At 46.9% G+C, this 26654-nt stretch overlaps 1 protein-coding gene across 10 annotated transcripts in view; it reads right to left on the reverse strand.

The window, feature by feature from the left end:
• LOC102461674 (myosin-IIIb-like) overlaps positions 1–26654 on the reverse strand; it is a 181584-nt gene that overhangs the window by 124517 nt on the left and 30413 nt on the right. For all 10 annotated transcript variants that reach the window (XR_012898732.1, XM_075914719.1, XM_075914716.1 and 7 more), the window contains 4 exons: positions 13653–13755; positions 13411–13567; positions 8496–8598; positions 8060–8188 (listed from right to left, as the gene is read on the reverse strand). Coding sequence is in view for 9 of the 10 variants with exons in the window: in XM_075914719.1 (XP_075770834.1) it covers positions 8060–8188; positions 8496–8598; positions 13411–13567; positions 13653–13755 (492 nt within the window). In the remaining variant the exon portion in view is untranslated. The remainder of the gene's footprint in view (positions 1–8059; positions 8189–8495; positions 8599–13410; positions 13568–13652; positions 13756–26654) is intronic.

Raw genomic sequence — 26654 nt, forward strand, 5'->3', positions numbered from 1 at the left:
ATGTGAGAGGCCTAAAGGATGAGCTATTGGAATGTGTTAATTGAACTGTTTGAGAGGGGAGCGCTCACTCCCTGTTGCCTGTCCCCCTTTCTTGCTGATAACAGTTTGCCTTTTAAGTTTAATTGATGATTTCTGTAATTGGATGCCCTGACATCAGACTTGTTTGGTTAAGGGTATAAAGATACTAGGATTGATTGTATTAGCCAGCCTTACTGGGCCCGGCTCTGCTGGGACCACGTGTGGCTCACTTTGTGCCTTATTGATCAATAAAGCTTTTTGTTAGTCGCCTAACCATATGGAAGCTTGGCTTTTGCTTCAACACTAGCAAGTCATGTTGTACATAATTATTGTATGCTAACTAAACTGAAGTGATAGGATTATAAAAGTGATTAGTAGTTAGACTATGCTAAAGTGTTGAAAGAGGATATGCAAATTCCGTGGGAATTTGCGTATCTTCTTCCGATCTCACTTTTGAAAGCAGAGTTTTGAAAGTGAAAGTAGTCTGGACCTGTTTTTTTCTGGCAATCCCCCCCCCATCCCTTTTCCGAAAAGTTGCTCTTCCTCAAAAAGAGGAAAAAATCCTGTGGAATTTGCATATCCTCTTTCGACACTTTAGTATAGTCTAGATGAGCCCTAAGAGAGAGACTTTGTGACACAGATTGAGTGTGTACAGCACAGAGACTGAGAGAGGGCATGTGGCAGTATGTGAGAAACACAGACTGGGTGTATGGGACAGTGGCACAGTGTGTGCTGGCTGCTGCTGGCTAAGTTTCTGAGAGAAGCTACGTGCTGTCTTTAATGGAAATCTATCCTGCTCTTTTGTCTCCCCAGTCTGCACTCCACTGGCTTCAGACTGGAGCAGTTCTGCTGACTGTGTGTCTAGGACCACTGGAGAAATGGAGTACAGGAACATGGGAATACCCTGACTTTAGCACTTCCCTCTCCTCTCCACAGCTAGCAGGAGAGTCCTGGAAGCAGCTCAGCTGCAGGATGGAGCACGGTGCGGAGAGGGGCACCTGACCATACCTTGTCAGCTGTAAGTATGATCTCTGCCAGTGCTGGGCAGGTTGAAGAGAAATGTTTGGCGGGACAAATCCGGCCCCCAGGCCTGAGTTTGCCCATCCCTGCTTTAGCTATTTTAGACCTTTGAAGAAGAGGTTACTCACCTTCGGTGCAGTAACGATGGTTCTTCGAGGTGTGTCCCCATGGGTGCTCCACGTCTGGTGTCGGGCTGGTCCCGGCGCCGCGAATCGGAGCTTGCCATAGCTGTAATCGACCAGGTCGCGCATGCGCGAGCAGTCTTCGCGCCTTTGAACAGCCACGCGCGACCCGGTCCCCGCCAGTTCCTCTCACCGCCATCTGAAAAAGATAATAGAACAAGATTCCGTAGCGGGGAGGAGGGCGGGTCATGGAGCACCCACGGGGACACACCTCGAAGAACCATCGTTACTGCACCGAAGGTGAGTAACCTCTTCTTCGGGTAGTCCCCGTGGGTGCTCCACGTCTGGTGGCTCCGGAGCAGTAACCCACTAAACGTGGGCTACGGAATCACTAGTGTTGTGGTTTGGCAGCACTGCTGAGGCTAGTGCCGAATCAGAAGCCAAGCGCTGCACTATTGCGTAATGCCTTGAGAAAGTCGTGTTGGAAGACCATGTAGCAGCACGACATATGTCGCGTAATGGGACTCCTCTGACAAAGGCCGTTGACGTAGCCATTGCTCGCGTAGAATGGGCTCTAGGCTGTGATAGAAGCGGTTTCTTAGACCTGCTGTAGCAAGTAGTAATACAAGAGACGATGATCTTCGAGATACGTTGAGCAGATAGGGCTTGACCCTTCAAGTGTCCCGAGGTGGAAACAATCAGACGGTCCGTTTTCCTAAAACCACGGGTTCTATCTATGTAGAAAGCTAGTGCCCTACGGACGTCCAGCGTGTGCAAGAGAGCGTCCTGTCTTGACGTGTGAGGTTTTGGGTAAAAGCATGGCAGAACGATCGGTTCATTGATGTGAAACTCAGTACAGACCTTCGGTAGAAAAGCTGGGTGTGATCTCAATGTTACAGCATCCTTAGAAAAAACTGTATATGGGGGTAATGACATCAGTGCTGCGAGCTCACTCACCCTACGTGCCGATGTTATAGCAAGGAGAAAAAGTACTTTCATTGTGAGGTCTGGCAACGGAGCGGTTGCTAGAGGTTCAAACGGGGTTCTTGTTAGAACATCTAGGACCAAGTCAAGACTCCACGCAGGTGGCGGGGGCCTAACTGGTGGATTGAGGTTAATGAGGCCTTTAAAGAATCTTGCCACCATAGGGTGGGAAAAGTCTGACTTCCCTTCGATGGGCCGATGGAAGGCCGCAATTGCCGCCGCATGAACTCTAAGCGATGATATGGATAGACCATTCATCTGCAGCTGGAGAATATAATCCAATATGACATTCAGTGGTGAAATAAAGGGGTCGAGGTCCTTAGGAGCGCACCAGCGGGTGAATCTCGACCATTTAGAGAGATAGGTCTTTCTAGTCGATTCTTTCCTGCTATAGAGCAAGATGCGCTTTACCTGGTCTGAGCAAAGTATCTCGGATGTGCTGAACCATCTATCATCCAGGCTGTCAGGTGAAGGGTGTCCAGCCTCGGATGGAGAAGGGAGCCGTTCTGTTGCGACAGTAGATCCGGTAGATGAGGGAATCGGTACAGTATCCGAGTCGAGAGCTGTAGGAGGGTCGAATACCACGGTTGTCTGGGCCAAGCTGGGGCTATGAGCAGTAGTCGTGCCTTGTCCATGACAACCTTCTCTAGTACCCTGGGAATGAGCACAACAGGAGGGAATGCATATAACCGTGATGTTCCCCAGTGAAGAAGAAACGCATCTCCCAGGGAGTGCGCGCCCACTCCCGCTCTGGAGCAGTAAGCTCTGCATTTCGCATTGGTCTTTGTGGCAAAGAGATCTATGTCCGGTTGACCCCAGCGGTGAAAAAGGGGCCGGAGGACATCCGTACGAATTACCCACTCGTGGTCCTGATAAAAATGTCTGCTTAATGCATCCGCGATAGTGTTTTCTGCACCGGGTAAATATGCAGCGACAAGAAAAATGTCGTTTCGAATGCACCAGTTCCACAGTCGAACTGCCTCTGCACAAAGGAATCTGGAGCAAGCACCGCCTTGTCTGTTCACATAATACATCGCTACGATGTTGTCTGTTAGAATCCTTGTCGTTGTGCCTTTTATGTGCCGCTTGAACCACCTGCATGCATGAAATACTGCCCGCAGCTCTAGGAGGTTGATGTGCAACAACATCTCTGCTGGGGACCAGCGGCCTTGAGCCTTTTCGGTACCCATGTGAGCGCCCCAGCCCATGAGAGACGCGTCCGTGGTTATCTCTCTTGCTGGTTGCGGAGCGTGAAACGGAACCCCTAATAACATGTTGCTGGGGTTGGCCCACCAGTGCAGGGACTGTTTGACCTGCATGGGGATCACCACGGTTTTGCGAATGCTGTGTCTGAGGGGATTGTACACGGTGGCCAGCCAATGCTGTAGGCACCTTAAATTTAATCTTGCGTGCCGCACGATGATCGTAGTAGCCGCCATATGACCCAGGAGCTGCAGGTATACGCGGACTGGTAGCATAGGGGACTGCAAAGTCGTTGTCACCAGGTCTTTTATGACCTGGAAACGCTCTACCGGCAAATGCACTCGCTCCTCGAGTGAGTTTAGCCGAGCTCCTATGAAGGTAAGGATCTGCGTCGGTTGCAGTCGGGATTTTTCTGTGTTTACAACGAGGCCAAGAGATTTGAATAGGGCTAGAGTGACCGTCACCATGTGAGAGGTCTCCGCATGAGTGCGACCCTTGAGCAGGCAATCGTCTAGGTAAGGAAAAATTGCGACTCCTATTCTGCGTAGGTGGGCCGCTACTACCGCTAGAGTCTTGGAGAACACCCTCGGTGCCGATATAAGGCTGAACGGAAGTACTTTGAATTGGAAGTGGTTGTTGCCTACCACAAAGCGGAGAAATCATCTGTGTGCCACATGGATTGATATGTGAAAATAAGCGTCCTGCAGATCTAGGACTGCGAACCAGTCTCCTTTGTTTAGTGCCGGCATGATCTTGACCAGCGTGGTCATTTTGAAGCGCTGTTTGCCAATGAAGCAATTTAGACCTCTTAGGTAGAGGATTGGCCTCCAACCCCCTGACTTTTTGGGGACCAGGAAGTACCTGGAGTAGAACCCTTTTCCGCAAAACTCCTTCGGGACCTGTTCTATGGCACCTATGCTTAGAAGGTGAAGGATTTCTTCTCGAAGAACGGTCTCGTGGGATGGGTTCACGGTAAGAGCTAAGGTTGGGAGGTAGTGGGGGGAACTGAAATGAATGGGATCCAGAGGCCTGATGTTATCAATTCTAGGATCCATCGGTCCGACGTGATGCTGGCCCATTGATGTATGTATGGCTTCAGTCGGTGGTTGAATGTGTTGGAAACACGCTTCTGTGTAATGACCACTGGAGGCATGTTCGAGTCCTTGGCATGGGAGTCAAACCTGCTGCCTAGGAGCAGGTCTGGTTGGTGGACGATTTTGTTGTTGTTGTTGGCGTCTGCGTTGCGGGCGTTGTCGAAATTTAGGCTGTTCAGGTCCACGCTGCTGTTGCTTATATGAGGAATAGTCATACCTCCTTTGAAATGGATAGTATCTCCTTTGTCTGAAGGGTGGCATGTACATACCCAAAGTTCTGAGGGTAGTACGTGAGTCCTTCCCCGAGTGTAGAATTTCGTCGGTTGTGGAAGCGAACAGCTTTTGCTTATCGAAGGGCAAGTCCTCGACTTTGGTCTGTAACTCCCTAGGAGCTCCTGCCGACAACAACCATGAGGCTCTACGCATAGCGATGCCTGAAGCCATGGCTCGCGCTGCAGTGTCCGCTACGTCCGCGGCGATTTGAAGGGATGTTCTGCATGCCGCGAACCCTTCCTGAACTACAGCTTTCAGAAGAGGTTTCTTACTGTCTGGAAGGTGTTGCATGAGTTCAGGAAGCTTGGAATAGTTATCAAAATTATGGTTTGATAGGAGCGCAGCGTAATTAGCAATGCGGAGGAGTAAGGTTGAGGAAGAATAGACCTTACGTCCGAATGAATCCAACTTTTTAGAGTCCTTGTCCGGAAGGGAATTTCTAAATTGCGGAGTCTTTGCCTTATGGCGGACTGCATCGACGATCAACGAATTAGGCTGGAGGTGATTAAAAAGAAAGTCCAGACCTTTTGATGGAACGAAATACTTTTTGTCCACTCTTTTGTTAGTAGGTGGCACTGATGTTGGCGTTTGCCAGATATCTTCAGCCACCTCCATAATGGCTTCATCTATCGGTAGGGCAATCCTCCGCTGTTGTTTCGGGTGCAAATTTTTGAACAGTTTATGTTGTTTTCCTTGGGTCTCAGTAATCTGCACCTCTTGCGATTGTGCTACCCGTCTAAAAAGATCTTGGAACTCCTTTAGATCATCAAGGGGTGACGTCTCGTCCGGAGTTATAGCTTTGACAGGCGAAGATACTGAAGAATTAGCATTAGAAGACTTGTCTGGTTCTGACTCAGAAAGTTGTCCCTCCTCCAGGTCTGACTGCTGTGACCTGGGGGTCGGGGATCGTGGGGGTAATGCAGGCCTCCGCAAGGGCTGTTCCTGATGTCTAGAATGTGTGGAACATGGACTTATTGAACGACAGGAGCATGGTGACCTACAGCGAGATCGCGACCGACTACAGCGAGAAATTTCATCATAATAACGGCTACGGTAATGCGAGGCATGTTGAGCAGAGTGTGAAGGTGACGAGTGTTTAGAGGATCTAGCGCTGCCATGCCTGTCATAGTACGAACGCCGTGACGAGTATGTTATGGAGTATCTGGAAGGAGACCGAGACCTGGAGCGCCTATGGTGTGAACAACTACGTTCCCTATGGTAGTGATGATGAGAAGACGCACTGCGGTTATAATGCTTCCTATGACCCATATTGTGATCAGCATGAGTAGAGAGGTGAGGGGATGCCACCGGAGAAGGTGAGAGAGAGAACACCTGAACATCTGACTTGGATGGTACCGTAGAAGCCTGAGGTGGTAGCTGATCCTGACAAGAGGTCTGCAGGGTTGCAGACTCAATGGAGTGTGATGAAGCAGGCATTTGATCCGTAGGCTGCACTCCCGGTGCGCACGGTGCTGAGGACAGCTTCCTGTGAGGAGAGCTGAGTGAGGAGGCTGGCGGGGTCGGCACCGGGAGCGTGGGTGCCGACGGAGCTGGCCCTTTAAGGGGCTCCTGCGGTGCCGGCTGTGGCCGCGGCTTTGACGTGCCGGGCGGCTTTTTTGCTGCCGGTGCGCGGGCTGCCCTGGAACCAGAAGCACCCGGCTTTCCTCCTGCGCTGCCCCGCGACTGCGGGGCTATTAGCAGGGACTTAGAAGGAGAGGCTCTCTTCCTCTTTGGGGAAGGTGCACTCGGGGAAGGAGCCCTCCGCTTTTCCAGAGTGGGGTCTGAGGCAGAGGATCCTGCCGAAGTAGAAGGCATCAATGCCTTGTCAAACAAAATTTCTTTTAGCCGCCTTTCCCGCTCCTTGCGGGCTCTAGAGGTAAGCTTGGCACAGTGCATGCACTTTTGGGGAATATGTGCCTCCCCAAGGCAGCGGACACATGCAGAGTGGCCATCCGAGAGCGGCATAGACTCTCTGCACACGGAGCATTTCTTGAAACCGGGGGAGCCCAGCATATTAAAAGGCTGAGAGGGCTTGTCTTACGCCCCTCTCTATGGCAGGTTGTTCTTCTGCTCCCGTTTCCTTATAGGTTTCAGTTTATTTTGTATTTCTATATTATTTTAATTTATTATTTCTTCTTCCTTTTTTTTTTTTTTTTTTTTTTTAAATGAGCCGGTGGGCTAAGGCTGCGGCGAAAATGACCGGAGTCGCAGTCTAAACCGCCGGTTTTAAGATTAATTATGCCCGGGTTATTTAATTTCTCGTTTCTTTAAAAGGCCAAGCAGTAAATACACGTTATTTTATATTCTTTCTTAGACTTCGCTGAGGTAAAGAGGAGATGAATAGAACTCCGTCCGCGACCAGGGGCGGATGAGAGGAACTGGCGGGGACCGGGTCGCGCGCGGCTGTTCAAAGGCGCGAAGACTGCTCGCGCATGCGTGACCCGGTCGATTACAGCTATGGCAAGCTCCGATTCGCGGCGCCGGGACCAGCCCGACACCAGAAGTGGAGCACCCACGGGGACTACCCGAAGAAGAAATAAAAAATGTTGACACCATAAGTAATCAAAAATAAATCAATGTAATAAGACTATGGGAAAAGATATACCAGAGGGTAAATTTGAAAATTTGGCCAAAAGATTAATTTTAGATTGCAAAAATGCTACAGAAACACATTTGTGCTTAAAACATGCCTTAACCACAGGATACAAGTTATGTGTCAATGCTAATGAGAATAAAAAGATCTATATGCAACCTATAAAAAAACGGAGAACCTCAAGTTTTTGGGAACACAAACCAACAGGAAAAAAGGGTTGATGCTTTTATGCACATGTGCAGAATGTAGGTATAGGCAAAAAGTCACATCATAAAAAGAGGGTGCCTAAATTGGAAAAAACTGAGCTACCTACAGAAAAATCCAGCAGGAACCATCCCTCTACTGATGATTACTTAGAGGTTACCCATCAGATCCTAACAGTATCTAGGGCAGGAGTGGGGAACCTCAGCTGGCTTGCCTGGATCTGGCCCCGATGCTCAGGGATCCTCCACGCATTGGGGAACGCATGCTGGCACTCCAGCCCCCTGCTACCCACCCACAGGGCTAGAGCACACAAAATCTACTAGCCTGGACCCCCCCCTAGGCTCTGATGTGTGAGGGGAATATGAGGAGTGCCTTTTTCCTTCTCAGTCACTTGTATGCGGCCCTGACTGATTTTTCTGTGGGTCAGCAGCCCCTGACCCAAAAAAGACTTTTCACCCCGATCTAGGGGGATGAGAGTTTGATGACAGTTATACTTTGTGCATGGATATCTTTACAATTTATGCCTCTGAGACTCTTGCTAGACTCACCGCTGCAGCCTTTAGCCATCCTGTGGAGGCTTCACTCACTTTTACGGCCCCATTGTGCTCCTGGGCCTGGAAGGTCACATTGCCCAGAGACAGGACTCCAGCCAGGATTGCCTGCATATCCACCTGCTCCTAAAAAACAAAACAGAAGTGTTTCAGGACTGGAACATATATGATGAGCAACACGCAGCCCCCTTCCAGTGGAACTTCAAACTTCCTACAGTAATGGAGGGAGAGGAAGGTCAGGTATGTGGCAGGAGAGCAGCTCTGAACTGAATACACCAGCCTGTGAGCAGCACAGCAAACGGAAGAAGGGAAGTGGATATGGAGCAAAAGGGCTGAACTGAGTGTGGAAACAGCAGCCAGGAACAAGGATCCCATGATTCTACAGGTGGGCATGTCTAGAAAGAGACAGTGACAGAGTATCCAAGGTTCTCACCTGCTCCTGGAAGCCGACCATGTCTAGAGCATTACGCATCTCCCAGTACTTGTGCTTCCAACAATCAGCCACAACCTCTGCTCTGAACCAGCCACTTATGTACCTGAGGAAATGAGTCAACCTATCATTATTTGTATTAGGATACAGTCTAGATACTGTGATACTTTTTACTTCTGTAGTCTTCATCTTTTGCACACTACTATATTATTTTCTGTACAAATATATCTTGTGAGATATCATTTGAAAACTCACAATTGGTAAAATGTGTGTGGCAACATTGTATGCAAAGTTATGAGATTCTATTGTATGGTGTTACTAAGACATATTTCCATCTGAGGAGCAACAAAATCAATTCCTCAGAGACAGAAGACAAACTGATGTCTCAGCCAGGTATCAACAGGCCAAATGGACCATCACCTGCCAAATAGCTATTCTTTGGTGGGTAAAGTGACACGATAAAAAAACCCTACATCTTAAAAAGTAACAGCTTGGGGTTTTGTTCCACTAAGATTTTTTATCTCTTGAACCTCAGCTGGAGATCCTTCTCAAAAAAGGCATGGAACTATAACATCATTCTCCCTTTCTCTCTACCTACAGCATCCATGATATCTGAAGAACAAAAGAAGCAGCACAGGACAGGTGGAGGGATCTTGACTGAAGGAAGTTCAGCTTGCAGGACTACTGAAACACGAGGTGAAAGAGACCTTGGTTTGAATTCACTCAGGTTTATTATGTTAGGCCAGAGATGGGCAAGAGGCAGCCAGCAGACCAGATCCAGCACACCACGCTGCAGGATCCGGTCCACAGCTGCCTTGCCAGGACCCTTAGGTAGAGAACAGCCCATGCTTTAAACAACTACTTGCTCTCTGCTCTGGACACTGAGGAGGGAGGCTTCGCATGCTGCCCCGACCACCAGAAAAATATCTCAGCACTCATTGGCCAGTTTCTAGCAAATAGTAGCTGAGAAATTTTGCACGGGGCAGATGAAGTGTGTGAAGCCTTCCTACCTCCCTCACCCCAAGCCCAGAGCAGAGTCACATGGAGCAGCCAGCTGACCATCCTGGGACTGCAGCTCAGGTTCCTGCAGGGCTGCTGGCTGGAAGCCACCTAGGTAAATGCCTCCAAGCCAGAGCCTGCCTCTGGCAACCCACCCCCATATCTCCCCAATCACCTGCCCCAGGCCACCACCCTCTGTACCCCTTTCTCCCATTCTCCCAGGTCACAACTCCCTCCCAGACCCTGCACCCCCTTCCCTCAGGCTAAAATCCTCTCCTGCGCCCATACCTCTGTTGAAGCAAACGCCTCACTTAGTTTACGCAGCTAAACAGACAGTTTTATTGGCCAATAAAAGCAAAGTGAGCCAAACATGGTTTTAGCAAAGCCGGGCCCAGTAAGGCTGGCTAATACAATTAATTTTAGTATTTTATACCCTTAACCAAACAAGTTTGACGTTAGGGCAAGAAATTAAAGCGAACTTTAAAGAGGAATTATTATTAGCAGAGAAAGAAACAGGTTTAGAGGGAGTTTGAGCTTTAACTCAAAATAGTTTAACAACACATTTTAACAGCGCATCCTTTTGGCCTTTTCCCACCTTGGTGAAGGCCAGTTTACTTCCTTTAGCCTACGTGCAGACACAGGAAACTGAAATGGCTTTTGTTATACAGAATGGCTTCTAGCTAAATATGAAATGGTTTCTACACCTCCTCCCCAACCCTGCACCTCTGCTCCAAACCCTCTGCACTCCCCTTCTTCAAGGTCATTACTCCCTCCTAGACCCTATACTACCTCCTAGAACACCTCACCCAGGCCAGAATCCTCTCCTGCACCCATACCCTCTCCTGGACCCTGCACCCCAAACCTTTGCCCCAGATTGCAACTCCTCCTTTCACCCAAACTCCTTCTCAGACCCTACACCCCATCCTGCACTCGAGTCTCCTACCCCAAGTTGCCTTCTGCACCCAACCTCAGGAGGGGTTACCTCACACCCTCTCCATGGAAGTGTAGCCCTTAACCACTTGCCAAAATCTTGGGAGTGGCCCCCCCCATTAAAATTATTACCCACCCCTGTGTTAGGCATTAGTTGTATTGTACTTTTGTTTTTCTAGTAACCAGTTCTGACACTTATGCTTCAAGATCTATGCTTTTGAAGTTAATTAACTTGTTTTATTGTTTTAATTAAACCTTTGTTTTTGAAATGAAGCATTTGGGGAACTCCATTTGGATAACAGGATTTGTACATGTCATGTTGTATTAATAAAATGACAGATTTTATATGAGCTTGTGTTGTCCAGAAGAGAGTTGGACAGTACAAGGCACACATTTCTGGAGAAAGTCTGGCACTGAGAGTGGCTGGCTATAATGCTCATACACTATAACTGGGAATAATTTACATGCTGGAGCCTGTATGTGAATAGATCAGGAGTGGCAGCTCTCACAGAAGGGCAATGTAAAGGGCACCTAGTAACCTATCATTGTAAAGGGTCAAAGACGATAAAGCCGTTACGGAGAAACAAAATGATTTCTTTGCTTCAGTCTTCACGGCTTAGGACATTGGGGAGATTCCTGAATCTGCACCATCCTTTGTGGGTGATGAATCTGAGGAACTGTCCCGGATTGAAGTGTCATTAGAGGAGGTTTTGGAACAAATAGAAAAACTTAATGTTAACAAATCTCCGGGACCGGATGGCATTCATCCAAGGGTTCTAAAAAAACTCAAATGGAAAATTGCTGAGCTATTATCTGTGGTTTGTAACCTATCCTTTAAATTGGCTTCCGTACCTAATGACTGGAAGGTACCCAACGTGACACCAATATTTAAAAAGGGCTGTAGAGGCGATCCTGGCAATTACAGACCGGTAAGTCTAACTTCAGTACCAGGCAAATTAGTCGAAACAATAGTAAAGAATAAAATTGTGAAGCATGTAGAAGAACATAATTTGTTGGACAAAAGTCAACATGGCTTCTGTAAAGGGAAATCCTGTCTTACTACTCTGTTAGAGTTCTTTGAAGGGGTTAACAAACATGCGGACAAGGGGGATCCAGTAGATATAGTATACTTAGATTTTCAGAAAGCCTTTGACAAGATCCCTCACCAAAGGCTCTTGTGTAAATTACATGGCCATGGGATAAGAGGGGAGGTCCTTTCTTGGATTGAGAACTGGTTAAAAGACAGGAAACAAAGGGTAGGAATAAATGGTACATTTTCAGAGTGCAGAGGGGTAACTAATGGTGTCCCCCAAGGGTCAGTCCTGGGACCAATCCTTTTCAACTTATTCATAAATGATCTGGAGAAAGGGGTAAGCAGTGAGGTAGTAAAGTTTGCAGATGATACAAAACTGTTTAGGATAGTCAAGACAGAAGCAGACTGTGAGGGACTCCAAGAAGATCTCACCAAACTGAGTGATTGGGCAACAAAATGGCAAATGAAATTTAATGTGGGCAAGTGTAAAGTAATGCACATCGGGAAAAATAACCCCAACTATACGTACAGTATGATGGGGGCTAATTTGGCTACGACAAATCAGGAAAGAGATCTTGGAGTTATCGTGGACAGTTCTCTGAAAACTTCCACGCAGTGTGCAGCGGCGGTCAAAAAGGCAAATAGGATGCTAGGAATGATTAGGAAAGGGATAGAAAATAAGACACAGAATATCCTACTGCCCCTTATAAAACTATGGTATGCCCACATCTCAAATACTGTGTACAGATGTGGTCTCCTCACCTCAAAAAAGATATTTTGGCCTTGGAAAGGGTTCAGAAAAGGGCAACTAAAATGATTAGGGGTTTGGAATGGGTCCCGTATGAGGAGCGGTTAAAGCGACTGGGACTTTTCAGTTTAGAAAAAACGAGGCTGAGGGGGGATATGATAGAGGTTTATAAAATCATGAGTGGTGTGGAGAGGGCCGATAAAGAAAAGTTATTTATTAGTTCCCTAAATAGAAGAACTAGACGACACCAAATTAAATTAATGGGGAGCAGGTTTAAAACTAATAAAAGAAAGTTCTTCTTCACAGAGCGTGTAGTCAACCTGTGGAACTGCTTGCCAGAGGAGGCTGTGAAGGCTAGGACTATAATAGAGTTTAAAGAGAAGCTAGATAATTTCATGGAGGTTAGGTCCATAAAAGGCTATTAGCCAGGGGATAAAATGGTGTCCTTGGCCTCTGTCTGTCAGAGGCTGGAGAGGAATGGCAGGAGACAAGGAGCTTGATCCTGCCTTGAGGGCGGGGGGCTGGACTCGATGACCTCTCGAGGTCCCTTCCAGTCCTATTATTCTATGATTCTATGATTGTCTTCGGTCCACCCTCTCTGGGGCACCTGGTGCTGGCCACTGTCGGTAGACAGGATACTGGGCTAGATGGACCTTTGGTCTGCCCCAGTACGGCCGTTCTTATGCACCTCATATAGGAGAGCTGAGGGGACACAGATGTTCATCAGTCCAGATTGTATCCTGGTTTATCACACAGGCCTCATATGGGTGCCTCATATGAGACAGCGAGGACACAGGGTGTGGAAGGGAGAGCAAAGTAAAGAGAAGGGAGTGATTCTCCTTAACCACTGGCAGAACGAGGAACACAACCCAAGTTTTCTGAATCCCAGACCAGTAGGTCTTATCACTAGATCACATTACATCTCTGTTCCGATGCCAACTCCAGCCTTCCATGACAATCCCCAGTCCTGTGCTTTCCTCTCATTACTCTGCCCTCACAAATCCTCTTCCCCCACTCCTTCCAGATGAGGCTGTAGAAGTCATAGTATCATAGAGCTGGAAGAGACCTCAGGAGGTCATCAAGTCCAGCCACCTGCCCAAAGGCAGGGCCAATCCCCCTGCCCAAAGGCAGGACCAATCCCAAACCAAGTCCATTATTCTGACCTCCACCCCACTGAGAAGCCAATGTAGGGCCTGCCATTCATATACCTGTACAATGAGGGATCTAGCAGCCCATACATCTCCCTTTCCTCTGCAGTAAGGCCAGCAAACATATAGTAGAAAACATGAAAATTCCTCTCTCCAGCATCTTGTTGCACCACACGTGACTTCTCCAACAGATACTCACTCAGCTTGGCACCCCTCACTGCATGGAGAAAGGGCAGAAGGAAAGAAATAATGACACAAAATGAGGCGTTCAACACATCCAGAGACCTAGCCCTGGGTTTCACCTGTATTCCTTTGAAACCTCAGCTGTATGTATTTTCCAAAGCGACTGCTGTTGTCATTCATCACTGTTTGTGCGTTGCCAAAAGCTTCGAGCAATGGGTTCACCTGGAACAGAAATGCACAAAGTTGACATGGAGGTTTAAGTGTAGCCCAATGTCCAGTGTGCTTCAACAGCAGTCCTGGAAACTACAAGTTGTGGACTACAAACTGCAGCATGTTGGGAGAACTTTCTGGTTCCTGCCAGGATGTACTCTCTATCCCCAGCAGGGTCTCAGCAGGGACTGAGCTAGAAGCAGCATGTGATCTGCATGCAGAGAGAAGGGGCTGCTGGACTGTGATCCTGTTCTATGTATTGGTTTACATAATAAAGCCTGTTCCTGGTGGTTTGTCTAAGTGGGTGTCTGGTCTGAGGTGGACACCCACTAATACACAATTGCAGAGCACACCAAGGAGCCTCAGGCCTAGTCTCCCACAGTTGTTTAAGACATCACAAGGCTTCCGCTATGCTGAATAACCTTACAGTGGGCTAGTGAACAGGAGGGGTTACATAAGGAACAGAGAATCTTTAATATTCCCTACCATCAACAGTGGCCCAAGTAGACTGCAGAAAGAATCAGAGGTATCATGTAAAATAGCCTCATGGCCTCTTGAAAATCCAGAGGGAAACACATAAGATTTGAGTTGATGAAATGCAGCATGAAATACACAATTTAGCAAAATAATGCAATGCAACCTTGGATTGTATAACATCCTGGAGCAAGGAGAGCACAGTAATGCTTGTCAGATCCTGGCAAAAACCCTTGGGATTCTGCCCTCAGCCCCTTAATCCTAGAGCCTCACACTCCTACCAAGCAGGAAGGGTGAAGAGGGGTCCCTTTCATGGGTGGCCCCACATGGGATCTTGTGTGCAGGTCTACACAACTCAAAGTCAGAAAGACAGACACACTGTGGGAAGTTCATAGCAGAGGGAAAAAAAAGTAATATGGGGCAAAAGGACTCAGAAGAGAATCTGTTAAGCTTGGTTAATAATAATTGGAGATCTTAACTCCTGCATCTCATTGGCAGCTCATGTTCTACTGCAACCTTCATTGCTTTCCATGATTCTGTCTTCTCTCTGGGAAGCCTGACCTACATTTTTTGTGCCTACGTATATGGCCTTTCACCTGCCTATGTTAGGCCAGAAGTTGTACAAATAAGCCCATATTACCAAGTAATGGAGATTGGCATGTATAATTGACCTGTCATTCATTATTTGGTACGTAAATTTGTGGGACATTTGCAAGTTTTACTAATGATATATTTCCTCCCATATCACTGATATTATATTGAATGGCAGTGAACCAAGAACAGATCTCTGTAGGAATCACTTAAAAATAGTGTCACTAGAGGACAATTCCCAATTACAAGAGAAGGTTACTCACTTTGTGCAATAATAGAGGTTCTTCGAGATGCTCCACCTTAGGTTGTAGGGGTAACATATTAATGTATTAAAAATGTGATTCCCCCAAATGGAAGTGACTCCCCATAATTTGTTCCCCACAACTTAAAGTATTTAGATTTATTATTAATTCTTCTTACTTATTATTATTTGTTAAGATTGTTAAATGTTTAGATTTATTATTATTATTGCCCCCTTTAGAATATAATGTATTAGGTAATATAACTTAGAACTGTTAAAAATATAATCCTATGTAACCAGAAACAGCCCCCGCCCTCTGTGCTCCAGGGCATGCTCAAGCTTGTGCAAGGGGCTGCTTGAAATTGACATTGCAGAGATACATTGTAACAATGCATTGTCAAGCCATTAACTCTGCTATGGGAGCCAAGCCCTGTAATTGACTAAGGCCATTGTTACTTAATTGAGGCCTGTTCTCTTTAAAACATTGTAACTTTATTCAGCACTCAGAGAATGTTTTAAGCAATACCACCCAGAAACTTTCTGTAACTACAACTCTGATATATGTAAAGTTATTATTACCAGAAACTTTTTGTAACTACAACTCTGATATATGTAAAGTTATTATTATACAAAAAACATTGTATGGGAAACATTAAGGAATGTATGTAAGAGAGAGAGAGTGCTTGGATGATGAGTGAATGGTTCTAAGAGGTGCCAGCCTGAGAATACAGCAACAAAGGGCTGAAGAAGGCGTCAGGTGCCAGTGCAACCAAAAGGTGTCAAGTGGAGAAACTGGAGGTCCACCCGATGAGATCACTGATGAGCACCTGGCAGCCACCCTGGAGACATCAGCATGATACAGCAATTTCCATAGACTGGCATAGGAAGAAATTCCTATAAGAACTGGACTAAAAAACAATGGAATCAGAGTCCAAGGTTCTGCTGCCAGCCTACCAGGAGCTTCAGATGCGCATCTGATCAGGACTTCGCTCCCCACTACCATCACTTGTGTACAGAGTACCTGGCCAGTATCCTGTCACAAGCAACTTCCAGGCTGGTAACTATACACAGAACCTGAATGAATGGATGTATGAATGAATGGTTTATATATATATATATATATATAAGTGTATAAGGGTTAAGTAGTGTTAGGAATAAGTAGTTAAACAACGTTGTTTGCTTCTATCTTTTCTTTATTTTTTATTATTATCTTTACAATAAATGTGGCTTTTTGCCTTATCCCCCTCATAAGATCCTGTTTGCTTTTATTTGGTACAACAAGGTGTCTTGGGTGGTGCTGCGCACTTAGTTGAAGATTTCTGGTAGCCGTGCTCTCCAGCGTACCACGCATGCGAGGCAGACAGCATGTGTGGTGCCTCCACCATGCATGTGCGGCAACCATCTCTTCAGTTCCTTCTCTGCCTCAGAAGGAGAATGTGGCCCACCAAAGCAGAGGGGAGGAAGCGAGGGTGGTGGAGGACCCACAGGGACAACCATCTCGAAGAACCTCCGTTATTGGACAAGATGAGTAACTTTCTCTTCTTCTTTGAGGAGTGTCCCTGTGGGTCCTCTACCTTAGGTTACTATGAGCCGTACCCGTGAAGAAGGCGAGTGCTTCAGTTAGGGTTAGGGTATCTTGTACCATATGGAGGACAGTGTTGCCAAAAAGGGAACCCTTAGAGGGGTGACTATCCAGGGCATAGTGCCTTGTGAATGTGTGGGTGGAGTACCACATGGCCACCCTACAAATGTCCATGAGGGGAATGCCCCACATGTAGGCCATGGTAGTGGAAGTAGCCCTAGTTGAGTGGGCCTTGACATGGAATGGGGGTGACTGTCCTCTAGTAGTACAAGCTAAAATAATACCTTCCACTATCCACCGAGATATCCTCTGAGTGGAGATAGGCATGCCAAACAATCCCTTCATGGTGGAAACGAACAGTCTGTTTGTTTTGCGAAATTGCTTAGTTCTGTCCAAGTAGAAGGAAATCGCATGTCTTGCATCAAGTGGCACTTGCGTGAGGTTTTGGGGAAAACACAGGTAAGATCATAAGATTATGTTACAGTGAAAGTGTGAGGAAACCTTTGGGAGGAATTTCAGGTAAGGATGCAAGACTATTTTGTCTTTATATAATATGATGAACAGTGGGTCTGACATGAGAGCACCAATTTCACTGACTCTCCTGGCCGATGTCAGTGCTATGATCAAGGCCACTTTCATGGAGAGATGAAGCATGGAACATGTTGCCAGAGCTCTTGCTTTTACTGCGCCTTGTCACTCGCCACTGGAAGCTCCATCTACGGGGTGCAGTGCATCCCACCCGACACCAGTGTGACGGCGTGTCGGGGTCCCCTGCCTCCTGCACCCTCGTAGTGGCACGAACAGACTCCACCAGCCAGTAGAATAGAGGGAATTTATTGCTCCTCCAGGATACAGCACAGCACAGATGTAATCTGGTTACAGGAACTGGGGCTAGGATGCCTCAGCCCCCCTTGAGATGGGGGAGACTGGGCCCCTAAATTCCAGCCTCTTTCCCTAGGCTGTCTCCTCCAGGATCCCAGACAGAAACTAACTCACTCCAGCCCTGCCCCCAGCCAGGGCTCCACCCTCCTTTTTCCCATTGTTTCGCTCCTTAGGAGATCACTGGGCAGACAGGTTCGAAGCCCCCTTTGCATAATGATTCATCCCCTGCCCTGCTGGGCTGTGCTGCAGCCAGCAGCCAGTGGAGGTCACTCACAACCCACTGCCCAGCATAGAAACCAGCAAGGTACCCCCCACTACGTCACAGCCTGTAAGTATATGTCATGCTCTATGCACCATGTCCAGAGACGGAGAGCTTCTCTGCATAACAGGAAAGATCTGGTGCCTGCTTGCCTGTTTACGTAAAAAGTCGTTGCTTGATTGTCCGTGAAAATCTGAACTGTACAATTTTTTATTTGATGAAGTGTTAACACGCATAGAATACTGCCCTGAGCTCCAGAACGTTTATGTGGAGGCTGGATTCCTGGTCTGACCCTTGATCCTGGGTAGTGAGGTGGCCTAGATGAGCTCCCCACCCAAGGAGAGATGTATCCTTTGTAATTGTCTTGGACGGGATATGTTTGCAAAAAGGGACACCAGCGCACGTTTCTTTGGTCTGTCCACCAGTGGAGGAGAGCTTGATATTGGTTCGGACAGACACTATCTTGGAGATTGAGTTGTATACGGTCCAGAGCCAATGTTGCATTGATTGCATGCAAGACCACCACGGTGACTGCGGCCATGTGGCCCAGTAGCTGTAAATTGTTTGCAACCAATGCCAACAAGAAGCGTCCACATTACTCTTCACGTGCGGGCAGTGGCACACACTCCCTGGGGGACGTGTTTGCAATACAATGGAACGCAACGTTCTCATATCTCATCGTTGTGCTTGGTGTGTCCTGTATTATCATTATGAGGTCTCTGATAGCGTGAAATCTGTTGAGGTGTAAGGAGGCTATAGCCATCATGTAGTTGAAGTGGGCTCCGATGAATTTGATCGTTTGTGATGGTTGGAGTTTGCATTTTTTAAGGTTGATCTGTAGCCCCAAAGTGCGAAAAAGGGATCTGGTGAGGGAGACTGCCTCCAGTGCAGCCAAACTTGTAGTTGCTCTTATTAGGCAGTCGTCCAGATATGGGAATATGGAGACTCCTTGTCTGTGCAGTTGAGCAGCCACAACTGCTAGTACCTTTGAAAATATCCTTGGGGCTGTAGAAAGCCCAAGGGAAGGACCGTGTACTGGTAGTGTTTGCTGGTGACTGTGAACCTTAGGTACTTGCGATGTGCTGGATGTATGGAGATCTGGAAATAGGCATCCTGAAGGTCAAGAGTCGATAACCAATCGTCTTTGTTCAGGTGGGGACTATTGTGGATAGGGTGACCATTTTGAATCGCTGAGATCTTACATGTTTGTTTAGTCCCCTGAGATCGAGAAAAGGTCTTCATTCCCCTGACCTCTTTTCAATGAGGAAGTAGTGGGAGTAAAATCCCCTGCCCTCATATTGTCGTGGTACTTGTTCTACTGCTCTGAGATGGGGTAGGTGTTTGACCTCTTGTATGAGCATTGTCTCATTGGATGGGTCCCTGAAGAGGACACAAATCCATGGGCCTGGATTTAATGCATCCAAGGGTACTGAGGGAGTTGGCAAATGTCATTGCGGAGACTTTGGCCATTATCTTTGAAAATGCATGGAGATCGGGAGCGATCCCGGATGACTGGAAAAAGGCAAATGTTGTGCCCATCTTTTAAAAAAGGAAGAAGGACAATCCAGGGAACTACAGACCAGTCAGCCTTACACCTCAGTTCCCAGAAAAATCATGGAGGGGATACTCAAGGGATCCATTTTGAAGCACTTGGAAGAGGGCAAAGTAGTCAGAAATAGTCAACACGAATTCAGAAAGGCAAGTTGAAGAGTCGTCTCAGGAAGATGTGGCAGATGGGACTGCTTTCTCTGACATGGCCGCTGGTGAGGGCTGGCGCAGTGGTGTAGAGTACAGTGTGTCGGAGGCTGGTTTTATGGCACTTTCCAGGGAAATTAACTTCAGTTGTAACTCCCTCACTTTACGTGTGCGGGCTGTCAAATGTTTACAGTGCTCGCAGTGTGCCGTGAGGTGCTTTTGGTCAAGGTACCCTCAGTGCATCCAGTATGTCTACACTAGCCCCCTAGTTCGAACTAGGGAGGCTAATATAGGCATTCGAAGTTGCAAATGAAGCCCGGGATTTAAATATCCCGGGCTTCATTTGCATCTTCCCGGGCGCCGCCATTTTTAAATCCCCTTTAGTCCGAACTCCATGCCCGCGGCTACATGCGGCACGGAGTAGGTAGTTCGAATTAGGATCTCTAATTCGAACTACCGGTACACCTCGTTCCACGAGGAGTAACAGTAGTTCGAATTAGAGATCCTAATTCAAACTACCTACTCCGTGCCGCGTGTAGCCTCAGGCACGGAGTTTGGACTAAGGAGGATTTTAAAATGGCGGTGCTTGGGAAGATGCAAATGAAGCCCGGGATATTTAAATCCCGAGCTTCATTTGCAACTTCGAATGCCTACATTAGCTTCCCTAGTTTGAACTAGGGGGCTAGTGTAGACATACCCTGAGAGTGCCCATCAGATATAGGAATTAAAAGCCTACAGGATAGGCACTGTTTAAAACCTGGGGAACCCGACATCCCAGGCAGAATATCCTTGGTGAAAAAAAAATCTAACCCTAGGTAATGTAAGAACTAATAAAGGGAAAAAAATTGAATTGCAACTAAGACTAACAGCAAAACTTGAACGATATAACTGGAGAATTGAACAAGTAACTAATCATCCTAACTAAGAAAGGGAAAACTAAGTTGGAGAACAGAGAGGTTCTGACTGATGCCGCCAGCAGCAGAGAAGGATCTAAAGGGACGGTTGCCGTGCATGCGTGTTGGAGGCACCACGCGTTCCACAGGCGTGGCACATCGGAGAGCACAGCTACCAAAAATCTCCGACTAGGTGCACAGCAGCACCCAAGATACCTAAGGTGAAGCACCCGCAGGGACACTCCTAAAAGAAAAACTCATATTTCCTGATCAGTTAATCGGTTAATATATATAGGGCTACATTGATGTTGCATAGTGCTAAGGAAAGACAGATTTTGACTCCCTCAGAGACCTGATGGGAAGAATCCTCTGGGATGCTAATAGGAAGGGGAAAGGAGTCCAGGACAGCTGGCAGTATTTTAAAGAAGCCTTATTGAAGGCACAGAAAGAAACCATACCAATGCGTAGCAAGAGAGGCAAACATGGTAGGAGACCGGATTGGCTTACAGGAGAAATCCCTGGTGAACTTAAGTACAAAAAGGAAGCTTACAAAAAGTGGAAACTTGGACAAATGACCAGGGAGGGGTTTAAATATATAGCTCGAGAATGCTGGAGGGTTATCAGAAAGGCGAAAGCACAATTGGAATTGCAACTGGTTAAGGATGTGAAGGATAACAAGAGAGGTTTCTACAGGCATGTTAACAAAAAGAAGGTGATCAGAAAGGGTGTGCGGCCCATATTGGATGAAGGAGGTAACCTAGTAACAGATGATGTGGGGAAAGCTGAAGTACTCAATGCTTTCTTTGCCTCTGTATTCACGGACAAGGTCGGCTCCTGGACTTCTGCGCTAAGTGACACAAGATGGGATGAAGATAGACAGCCCTTGGTGGGTAAAGAACAGGTTAGGAACTATTTAGGAAAGCTAAACGTACACAAATCCATGAGTCCGGACTTAATGCATCCGAGAGTACTGAGGGAGTTGGCAAATTTCAAAGATAATGGCCAAAGGCTCCTCAATGACAAGTGAAGATCGGGAGAGATCCCGGATGATTGGAAAAAGGCAATTATTAGTACCCATCTTCAAAAAAGGGAAAAAGGACAATCCAGGGAACTATAGGCCGGTTCACAGTTCCTGGAAAAATCATGGAAGGGATCCTGAAGGAATCCATTTTGAGGCACTTGGTTGAGAGGAAAGTGATTAGGAATAGTCAGCATGGATTCACAAAGGGCAAGTCGTGCCTGACCAATTTGAATAGCTTCTATGATGAGGTAACTGGCTCAGTGGACATGGGGAAGTCAGTGGATGTGATAGACCTTGACTTTAGCAAGGCTTTTGATACGGTCTCCCACAATATTCTTGCCAGCAAGTTAAGGGAATGTGGATTGCATAAATGGATGGTAGGATGGATAGAAAGATGGCTAGAAGGTCAGGCCCAACAGATAGTGATCAATGGCTCAATGTCAGGATGGTGGTCAGTTTCTAGCAGAGTGCCCAAAGGTTCGGTTCTAGGACTGGTTTTGTTCAATATCTTTATTAATTAGCTGGATGAGGGGATGGATTGCACCTCAGCAAGTTTGCAGATGACACTAATCTAGGGGGAGAGATAGATACACTGGAAGGCAGGGATAGAGCCCAGAGTGACTTAGACAAATTGGAGGATTGGGCCACAAGAAATCTGATGAGGCTGAACAAGGACAAGTGCAGAGTCATGCACCTGGGACGGAGGAATCCCAAGCATTGTTACAGGATGGGGACCAACCAGCTAAGTAGTAGTTCTGCAGAAAAGGACCTGGAGGTTACAGTGAATGAGAAGCTGGATATGAGTCAACAGTGTGCCCTTGTAGCCAAGAAGGCTAATGGCATATTAGGTTGTATTAAGAGGAGCATTGCCAGCAGATCCAGAGATGTCATTATTCCCCTTTATCTGGCTCTGGTGAGGACACATCTGGAGTACTGTGTCCTCTTCTGGGCCCCCCACTACAAAAAGGATGTGGACGTATTAGAGAGGCTCCAGCGGAGGGCAACCAAAATGATTAGGGGGCTGGAGCATATGACCTATGAAGAGAGGCTGAGCGAGTTGGGTCTGTTTAGTCTGCAGAAGCGAAGAGTGAGGGGGGATTTGATAGCAGCCTTTAATTTCCTGAAGGGAGGTTCCAAAGAGGATGGAAAAAGGCTGTTCTCTGTAGTGACGGATGGCAGAACAAGGAGCAATGGTCTCAAGTTGCGGTGGGAGAGGTCCAGGTTGGATATTAGGAAAAACTATTACACTAGGAGAGTGGTGAAACACTGGAATGGGTTACCTAGGGAAGTAGTGGAGTCTCCATTCCTAGAGGTGTTTAAGTCTCGGCTTGACAAAGCCCTGGCCGGGTTGATCTAGTTGGGATTGGTCCTGCCTAGAGCAGGGGGCTGGACTTGATGACCTCCTGAGGTCTCTTTCAGCTCTATGGTTCTATGATTATATGACAGAACTATTATGCATAACCTATATTAAATTAATGCAATTACTTTTATCAACCAAGCATGTGTTCTCATAAAATGGATTATCTAACAAGACCTATTTTCCATGAAACCATATTGATTGGCATTATTTACCCCACTCATTTACTGTCATGACCATAAGGGATGACCAGCAGCCTGGGGACTAAGGGGTTAACTGTACCTAGCCAGGTAGCACTCAGCCAATACGAATGCAGGTAAGAATTTCAAACTGGAACAAAGGAATTTTTGGTTTTTCCCTCCTTTGTCTCTGAGCAGTTGACTCTCCAGATACTGAGGGGGACAGGCAACATGTAGTTGAAGTGGGCTCCGATGAATTTGATCGTTTGTGATGGTTGGAGTTTGCATTTTTTAAGGTTGATCTGTAGCCCCAAAGTGCGAAAAAGGGATCTGGTGAGGGAGACTGCCTCCAGTGCAGCCAAACTTGTAGTTGCTCTTATTAGGCAGTCGTCCAGATATGGGAATATGGAGACTCCTTGTCTGTGCAGTTGAGCAGCCACAACTGCTAGTACCTTTGAAAATATCCTTGGGGCTGTAGAAAGCCCAAGGGAAGGACCGTGTACTGGTAGTGTTTGCTGGTGACTGTGAACCTTAGGTACTTGCGATGTGCTGGATGTATGGAGATCTGGAAATAGGCATCCTGAAGGTCAAGAGTCGATAACCAATCGTCTTTGTTCAGGTGGGGACTATTGTGGATAGGGTGACCATTTTGAATCGCTGAGATCTTACATGTTTGTTTAGTCCCCTGAGATCGAGAAAAGGTCTTCATTCCCCTGACCTCTTTTCAATGAGGAAGTAGTGGGAGTAAAATCCCCTGCCCTCATATTGTCGTGGTACTTGTTCTACTGCTCTGAGATGGGGTAGGTGTTTGACCTCTTGTATGAGCATTGTCTCATTGGATGGGTCCCTGAAGAGGACACAAATCCATGGGCCTGGATTTAATGCATCCAAGGGTACTGAGGGAGTTGGCAAATGTCATTGCGGAGACTTTGGCCATTATCTTTGAAAATGCATGGAGATCGGGAGCGATCCCGGATGACTGGAAAAAGGCAAATGTTGTGCCCATCTTTTAAAAAAGGAAGAAGGACAATCCAGGGAACTACAGACCAGTCAGCCTTACACCTCAGTTCCCAGAAAAATCATGGAGGGGATACTCAAGGGATCCATTTTGAAGCACTTGGAAGAGGGCAAAGTAGTCAGAAATAGTCAACACGAATTCAGAAAGGCAAGTTGAAGAGTCGTCTCAGGAAGATGTGGCAGATGGGACTGCTTTCTCTGACATGGCCGCTGGTGAGGGCTGGCGCAGTGGTGTAGAGTACAGTGTGTCGGAGGCTGGTTTTATGGCACTTTCCAGGGAAATTAACTTCAGTTGTAACTCCCTCACTTTACGTGTGCGGGCTGTCAAATGTTTACAGTGCTCGCAGTGTGCCGTGAGGTGCTTTTGGTCAAGGTACCCTCAGTGCATCCAGTATGTCTACACTAGCCCCCTAGTTCGAACTAGGGAGGCTAATATAGGCATTCGAAGTTGCAAATGAAGCCCGGGATTTAAATATCCCGGGCTTCATTTGCATCTTCCCGGGCGCCGCCATTTTTAAATCCCCTTTAGTCCGAACTCCATGCCCGCGGCTACATGCGGCACGGAGTAGGTAGTTCGAATTAGGATCTCTAATTCGAACTACCGGTACACCTCGTTCCACGAGGAGTAACAGTAGTTCGAATTAGAGATCCTAATTCAAACTACCTACTCCGTGCCGCGTGTAGCCTCAGGCACGGAGTTTGGACTAAGGAGGATTTTAAAATGGCGGTGCTTGGGAAGATGCAAATGAAGCCCGGGATATTTAAATCCCGAGCTTCATTTGCAACTTCGAATGCCTACATTAGCTTCCCTAGTTTGAACTAGGGGGCTAGTGTAGACATACCCTGAGAGTGCCCATCAGATATAGGAATTAAAAGCCTACAGGATAGGCACTGTTTAAAACCTGGGGAACCCGACATCCCAGGCAGAATATCCTTGGTGAAAAAAAAATCTAACCCTAGGTAATGTAAGAACTAATAAAGGGAAAAAAATTGAATTGCAACTAAGACTAACAGCAAAACTTGAACGATATAACTGGAGAATTGAACAAGTAACTAATCATCCTAACTAAGAAAGGGAAAACTAAGTTGGAGAACAGAGAGGTTCTGACTGATGCCGCCAGCAGCAGAGAAGGATCTAAAGGGACGGTTGCCGTGCATGCGTGTTGGAGGCACCACGCGTTCCACAGGCGTGGCACATCGGAGAGCACAGCTACCAAAAATCTCCGACTAGGTGCACAGCAGCACCCAAGATACCTAAGGTGAAGCACCCGCAGGGACACTCCTAAAAGAAAAACTCATATTTCCTGATCAGTTAATCGGTTAATATATATAGGGCTACATTGATGTTGCATAGTGCTAAGGAAAGACAGATTTTGACTCCCTCAGAGACCTGATGGGAAGAATCCTCTGGGATGCTAATAGGAAGGGGAAAGGAGTCCAGGACAGCTGGCAGTATTTTAAAGAAGCCTTATTGAAGGCACAGAAAGAAACCATACCAATGCGTAGCAAGAGAGGCAAACATGGTAGGAGACCGGATTGGCTTACAGGAGAAATCCCTGGTGAACTTAAGTACAAAAAGGAAGCTTACAAAAAGTGGAAACTTGGACAAATGACCAGGGAGGGGTTTAAATATATAGCTCGAGAATGCTGGAGGGTTATCAGAAAGGCGAAAGCACAATTGGAATTGCAACTGGTTAAGGATGTGAAGGATAACAAGAGAGGTTTCTACAGGCATGTTAACAAAAAGAAGGTGATCAGAAAGGGTGTGCGGCCCATATTGGATGAAGGAGGTAACCTAGTAACAGATGATGTGGGGAAAGCTGAAGTACTCAATGCTTTCTTTGCCTCTGTATTCACGGACAAGGTCGGCTCCTGGACTTCTGCGCTAAGTGACACAAGATGGGATGAAGATAGACAGCCCTTGGTGGGTAAAGAACAGGTTAGGAACTATTTAGGAAAGCTAAACGTACACAAATCCATGAGTCCGGACTTAATGCATCCGAGAGTACTGAGGGAGTTGGCAAATTTCAAAGATAATGGCCAAAGGCTCCTCAATGACAAGTGAAGATCGGGAGAGATCCCGGATGATTGGAAAAAGGCAATTATTAGTACCCATCTTCAAAAAAGGGAAAAAGGACAATCCAGGGAACTATAGGCCGGTTCACAGTTCCTGGAAAAATCATGGAAGGGATCCTGAAGGAATCCATTTTGAGGCACTTGGTTGAGAGGAAAGTGATTAGGAATAGTCAGCATGGATTCACAAAGGGCAAGTCGTGCCTGACCAATTTGAATAGCTTCTATGATGAGGTAACTGGCTCAGTGGACATGGGGAAGTCAGTGGATGTGATAGACCTTGACTTTAGCAAGGCTTTTGATACGGTCTCCCACAATATTCTTGCCAGCAAGTTAAGGGAATGTGGATTGCATAAATGGATGGTAGGATGGATAGAAAGATGGCTAGAAGGTCAGGCCCAACAGATAGTGATCAATGGCTCAATGTCAGGATGGTGGTCAGTTTCTAGCAGAGTGCCCAAAGGTTCGGTTCTAGGACTGGTTTTGTTCAATATCTTTATTAATTAGCTGGATGAGGGGATGGATTGCACCTCAGCAAGTTTGCAGATGACACTAATCTAGGGGGAGAGATAGATACACTGGAAGGCAGGGATAGAGCCCAGAGTGACTTAGACAAATTGGAGGATTGGGCCACAAGAAATCTGATG

Source organism: Pelodiscus sinensis, unplaced genomic scaffold (genome assembly GCF_049634645.1).
Source record: "Pelodiscus sinensis isolate JC-2024 unplaced genomic scaffold, ASM4963464v1 ctg72, whole genome shotgun sequence".
NCBI classification, from domain to species: domain Eukaryota; kingdom Metazoa; phylum Chordata; order Testudines; family Trionychidae; genus Pelodiscus; species Pelodiscus sinensis.